Genomic DNA, 6,000 nt, shown 5'->3' on the forward strand with positions numbered 1-6,000 from the left:
AACCAATATTTACTGAGCACCACTGAGTGTCCAGCCTGGGGTTAGGCACAAGTTCAGCTTGGTCCCTCACTCCTAGGGAAGGCAGTCATGGAAAAGCTGACCTCAATGAGCTTTCAATGCCACTTTACAAGGTAATAGGGCTCATGAAACCCATGTGAGCTACACTTCCTTATTCACCTTGAGAAAATGGCCATTTATAGATCTTTCCCCTCCTAAACTTTTATCCAGCAATCTGTACCCTTTTGAGGGAAAGCAGGTTCAATAAGGTTAAAAAAAAAAGCCAGGAAGAGAGGTATGCATTACCACTAACTATTGGCTTTAAAAACAACTAGACATTAAATGTATATACTTCATCTTAATACCAAAACATACTTCTAAGATAATCTGGTTTTAAACCATTTCCACTTTTTTTTTTATAATAGATAAAGCTAAAAGAAGAGCATAAAATCAGCCTGATAGTGGAATACTGTGCTGCCCCTGTGAAGGACACTGTGCTAAGCCTGCTATGTGCATAACTCATTTACCCCTTTCAGCAGCCCTATGCCACCATGCCCATTTTACAGATGAGGAAATGAAGCTTAAGGAGAGGTGAAGGGTCTTACCCAGATCACACACCTGGCAAGTGGTGGAACTGAATAAAAACCCAGGTTGTCAATTTCAGAGCCCAAGCTGGTTACTCTAATGCCATAGGCCCTAAATATCAATTTAACTTAATCTTTAAAATTTGCAAAAGTGTTGAAAATCTAGCTGTCAGAAAGGTATGCCTTGGAAGAGATCTAACAAAGCGTGCCATAACCAAACTGTAAGCATGAAGGCTAACGCATAAGATGAATGGGAAAATTATCAGGTATAAATGTTTTCACTGGAGAAATCTTCTGGTTCCCCCATCCTACCCCAAGACCTGTTCAATCTCTAAAACTAATGATTCCCAACTGTTATGTTACTCTATAAACCTCAAGACAAAAATTAAAGTTTGTTCCATTTTAAAAGCTGTCAAGTTAGTGCTTATTGGTACCTGCATACAAGGATTATAAAGAGAAACAGTCAAATTCTATATACAGTTTACACATGTGTTATGTGCCTATCCTATCCTAGCCCTGTGCCAAGCATCTTTACAAGAATCTCTTTCTAATTGTTAGGGCAATCATATTAGTGTAGGCTTTAATCCCATTTTAGGGATAATAATAATTCTTATTTTACAGATAATTACGGCAGACATACACTGAGCTTGCACTATGAGCCTGCCAGGCAACACCATTCTAAAAACTTTATACGCAGCAACACATTTCTGACACAGAGAGGTTAAGTAACTTTCCCAAAGTCACACAGCTAAAACTAGATGAAAAAGTGAAGCTCAGCAAGGTGAAGCAACTTGTTGCAAGGCTACAAAGCTATCAGCTGCGGTGCCAGCAGGCTAATTCAAGGCTGTCTCACTCCTTAGACCTGTGTTCCTTCTATAAGGTATCTGCATGGTACCACCTGGGCTTACCAGGGCCCAAACTAAATGCTTTAATGCCCAAGGGCTGGCAGTAGAGAGCGGTGTTGCCTAGACTAAAGCAACCCAAAGATCAGAGGTCCTATCTAGAGGGGCAGTTTTCAATTCTTCAAGAGATCTGGATATAAATTCTCCATTATTTTTTAAATATTGCCTCAATGTTCTCTTAAAAAGCATCGTGCAGGCCAAACAAAACATGGACTATCAGCTTGGAATTTCTCTTTATTTATTAAGAGTCTAAAGTCAAAATGTCAGAAATCAGAGGTGCTAAACCAGGCTTACTCACAAGTCCCCTCTTCTTTCAACAAAGATTTGCCCTACAATCAAACTTTTACTTGTGGTAACTCCCTTGTAGTCCCCCTCCCTACTCTGGATTTGCAGCCATGAAAAAAAATATCCAAGTTACAGAAATTGCATAGGAAATTTTGCGTATTTAAGATTCCTTCTAATGTCTTTCAATCCCTTTTTGTAAACGTTACCACACATGAATACAATAAAATAAAGCACTTCCCACATCTTAGCCTGTCAAGCTAAATTCATCCTGGAGAAAATTTACCGCCTTTGAGGGGGTCACTACACTGCAGTCCAGCTTCAAGAATTCCGCTTAGGACACTGCAGCTCATTTCCTGGTGTCCTTCTTTAATCAGCTGGGGGAAGACTTGAGGAAATGAGTCAAAATCCTACAAGCAACTTCTAGTGGCTGTCAACAACAGCAGCAAAATCCATCACCACAACAACATCTGTACATAAATGTGATCCAAGGGAAGCCACAAAATACTTGGTACATTCCTCAAGAGAATTTGTTTGAGAACAGAAGCTGTGAGTGGTAGCCTGCCCTTGTATATCATCGTGTTCATTCAGGATAATTGGCACAATGGTATTACCCATCACTGAGGGTTTTCTCTCTCACAAGTATGCCACGAGTTTATAATGATAAGACCAGTTTTATTTTTTGGAGTAGAGGATGGAAAAATGTTCAACTGACACCATCAGTTTGGCTACAGTTTATCTTCATTTCTGAGGGATTAACCTCAGGTTTCACTGCTGATTATTCTGGGAACTGACTTATCCTCAGCCAGCTCCTCCAGCTGTAAAATGGTAGGAATCCTGACATTACTGCCCCTTGGGCTTGTTGAGGACTGGAAATGTCAGGTCCAGGCCCCAGCACAGGGCCAGGCACACAGTTTCCAACTTAAGCTCAACAACTAAGCATGATGTATGTCATGTGAAATTTCAGGCACCACAGAAAGTGTGTATTAATGGCAGAGCATACATGATGTATAAAATCCTAAGAATAAACGTGTGGATGACTGGGAAAGACCAGAATGGGGATAAATTACTTATTTGGATCCCTTTGTAAGACCATCATATTATCTCCAGCAGGGTAATCATCCAGAATGTGTACAGCTGCTGGGGATGACTCTAGCCTCACACCTGCAGGAGCAAGGGGAAGGTATGATTCACTGCTTGCAGTGTCATCCTGCTGGGCACAAGTGCTGTAAATACTTGGGGGAGGGGAGAGAATGAAGGGTCCTGCAGAGCTGGCACCTCCTGGCCCTCAAAATGAAACTGTGGGTGAGCACACGTGGATTGAGGAGAGGGCAGCACAAACCACATCTCCCTGCTTTAGCCAGAGGTAGACTCGTAGAATAGCAGGATACCACCAAAGGATCCCTGTGGCCAGGAGAGGCAGGCACAGAAAGGAATCAGGGAAAGAGTTCAGAAAAGATGTAGAGTCTACACTCAGAACACCGGAAGAGGGGAATTTCAGACCCAAAGGATCCTTCAGGATGCGGATGCCTCACTGTCCTCTTGAGGAAACTGGGCTCCCCAGAATTGAAGCAACCTGCCCAAGGGCACACAGCCAATGCATTGCTGAGAAAAGAAAAACCAGAGGGCAGCAGCAGGCTTTGTCAGTACACCATACTGCACCTCCCCTCCCCAAGCCAGACCTTAAAATTCCCTTTGCCAAAATCTATTGGATGGAGCAGGCTAATTATGAGGAAGAAGGAAGCAATTATTTCATTTTTTAAAAGGGAGCTTTTCTGTGTGATTTGTCTTTCTAGTGCCCTACTGGGGTCCAATTCACATATCTTAACTGAAATTTAATATGCCAAGGCACAAAGATGTCAGGACCAAACGTGTCCTTTGAAACTGAGGTGGTCAAATCCGCCTGGGAATCTGAGCACTCACTCCGGATCCCTCCTACCTCACAAGGGTCCAGATCAAGGCCTCTCTTCCCCCACAGGAAAGCCCTCACAATGCCTTGCCGGGCGGGAAGCAGGAGGCTGCACCTTTAGACTTTAAGAGAAAACAGCAGAAGTCCATGGAGTCCCACAACAGTTCATAGCGATGCTTCCCTTTGGGGCCCTTGAACTCCAGTTCAGACTCACTTTCTACCCTTCCATCATCAGAGTAGACTTAAAGGTTAAACCAAAAAAAAAAAAAAAAATGACCTGGAAGAGAGCAGGGCTTCAGGGGCTGTAAGGGTGACCTGCACTAGTTCACGCACCAGCGACACCCAGAAAAAAAGGGGAAGGGGCAGGAATCTGACTGGGGGCTTCCAGGAGCCTGCAAATCCTCCTCCTCCACCTTGACACCCAAGTTTCTGAACAGATATAACCAGATTTTCACAACAGCTTTAAAATTCAAGATTTGCAGAAAGTTCCACTCCATCTCCCACCCACTCCCACCTCAAGCGGCCCTCAGGTACAGATATCACGTGGGAGGGGGTGTTGCAAATCTCAAAATTCCCAAACAAAACGGACCTACGATTACAGGTCTCGGACACCGATTCGAGGTGCCTGCAAAGCCCCGCCAGCCCGGCCACTCTGGCCAGGCGCCAGAGGCAGCCGGGGCCAGGGACCTCAGTGTCCCAGCGCTCTGCCCCTGCCTCCCCTGAGAGCAGGCGGCCAACGCAGCCTCTAGCCGCTGCGAGACGCGTGGCAGGAAAGAAACGGCACCGCAGTGGGAAGGGGCGAGCCTCCGGCACGGGATCTACAAAAGCAAAAAGTCTGCAACCTAGCGGCTGCTTTCCACACGCCCTGCCCAAGTTGTCTCCGTAGCCGGCACCTCCTGGTTCGCGGGGTACAGCCCCTGAGCGGCACGCCGAGCGCTCCTGGGGCAAAAGCATGACCAGGGTGTCCGGGGGACACCGCAGCCTCCGACTCCTGTCCGCGGGGGACGCCGCGAGCAGAGACGGCGGCGGGTCTGCCCCCGGTTCTGGGGCACAAAGAACGCCCGCGGTGGCCAAGCTGCAGCCACAGAGCGAAGAAAAGGCTCTCCAACTTTGCCCTCGGTGCGGCCGAGAACCTGCGGGCGGTCCTCGCGTGCGCCGGTTACACGCGCTCAACTTTTAACAAAAGGAAGCAGCGGCCGCGCCTCGCACGGTGTAGATAACGCGCTGGGTGCGAACCCCCTCCCCGCCCGCCTCTGCCCCCCGCACCCTCGGCACGGAAGCAACCCCGAACTAGCACGCAACCCGCGCCCTCAGGCTGCACCTCGCCGCCCTCGTTCCCGGACACCCCAGCTGAGCGCCCCCACCACCAGCGGCTGGGGGCTCCTCTCGCGCAGGTGAGCGAGGCTGGACGCAGGACAGTTCCAGGGACGCCTCGAATCTTTCCGGAGGCTGGAACGCACGGGCACTGGGGACCGACCGGTCGCCACCTCTCCCGAAACACCCCTGCGAGGGGAGCCCTCGGGGGCACGGGCAGCGGAGGGGGGCGCGGCCCCGGTGCCGCCGCACTCTCCCACCTGTCTGGAGGCCGAACGAGAGCAGCAGGACGCAGAGAAAACGCCAGGCGCCGCGAGCGCCCCTCATCGCGGCGGCTGCGCTGGGATCAGAGCTCCGGTCCGCGCTCCAGCTCTCGCCCGAGTGCACCGAGCGCGGCAAAGCCGAGCCCCCGGAGCCGCGAGCGCGGAGGAGCAGCCCCTCCCCCAGCGCCCTCCCCCTGCGCCGGCCACGCCCCTTCCGCGCCCCTCCTCGCCGGCCCTGCCGACGTCCCTCCCTCCCGCCTGGACCGGCTCCCTCGGGCCGAGGCCGGCCGCCGCTCTTTCGACCTGTTCAGTCCCCGGGGGGTGAGCCCACGGGGAGGGGGCACACCGGCCCCTGCCGCCCGCTCCCGACCCGGGAGCCCTGCTCGCACCTCGCCTCCCCCGAGCTGCGGTCGGGCCGCCCGAGGCGGCGCCCGGACGGGGGTGGTGCTGCCGGCTCGCTTTGTGAAGCGGGGCTCCGGGCTCGGACGCGGGCCCGCCACCTGGCAGGTGCTCCCCAGACAATGAAGGCCGCCGCCGGGCCTCCAGCGTGCTCCCGCGAGGAGGTGGTTTGCTGCTCAGGTGCAGGAGGTGGTGCGGGGACCGACTGGGTTGGGGGGGAGGGGGGATTGGGCCCCGATTTTCTCCATGCCTGTTAGTCCAAGGGGACCAAGAGGGACACCTGGCACCGTGGTAAAAGGCTGAGCTGGAGCTTAGGTGATTCTTCATGCTCAGCTTCTCCACCTGCTCCT

General features: G+C 51.4%; 1 protein-coding gene across 7 annotated transcripts in view; it reads right to left on the reverse strand.

Moving 5' to 3' along the window:
- Window positions 1-5,371, reverse strand: part of KIT (KIT proto-oncogene, receptor tyrosine kinase) — a 77,679-nt gene extending 72,308 nt beyond the window's left edge. For 6 of the 7 annotated variants that reach the window (XM_016207249.2, XM_016207245.2, XM_016207237.2 and 3 more), the window contains exon 1: window positions 5,249-5,371. In XM_016207249.2, coding sequence (XP_016062735.2) covers window positions 5,249-5,315 — 67 coding nt within the window. In that variant the 5' untranslated portion in view covers window positions 5,316-5,371. The remainder of the gene's footprint in view (window positions 1-5,248) is intronic. The other variant, XM_016207225.2, reaches the window with a different exon arrangement.
- Between the last annotated feature and the right edge of the window lie 629 nt (window positions 5,372-6,000).

The sequence above is a fragment of the Miniopterus natalensis genome, chromosome 1 (assembly GCF_054644295.1).
Source record: "Miniopterus natalensis isolate mMinNat1 chromosome 1, mMinNat1.hap1, whole genome shotgun sequence".
NCBI lineage: Eukaryota > Metazoa > Chordata > Mammalia > Chiroptera > Miniopteridae > Miniopterus > Miniopterus natalensis.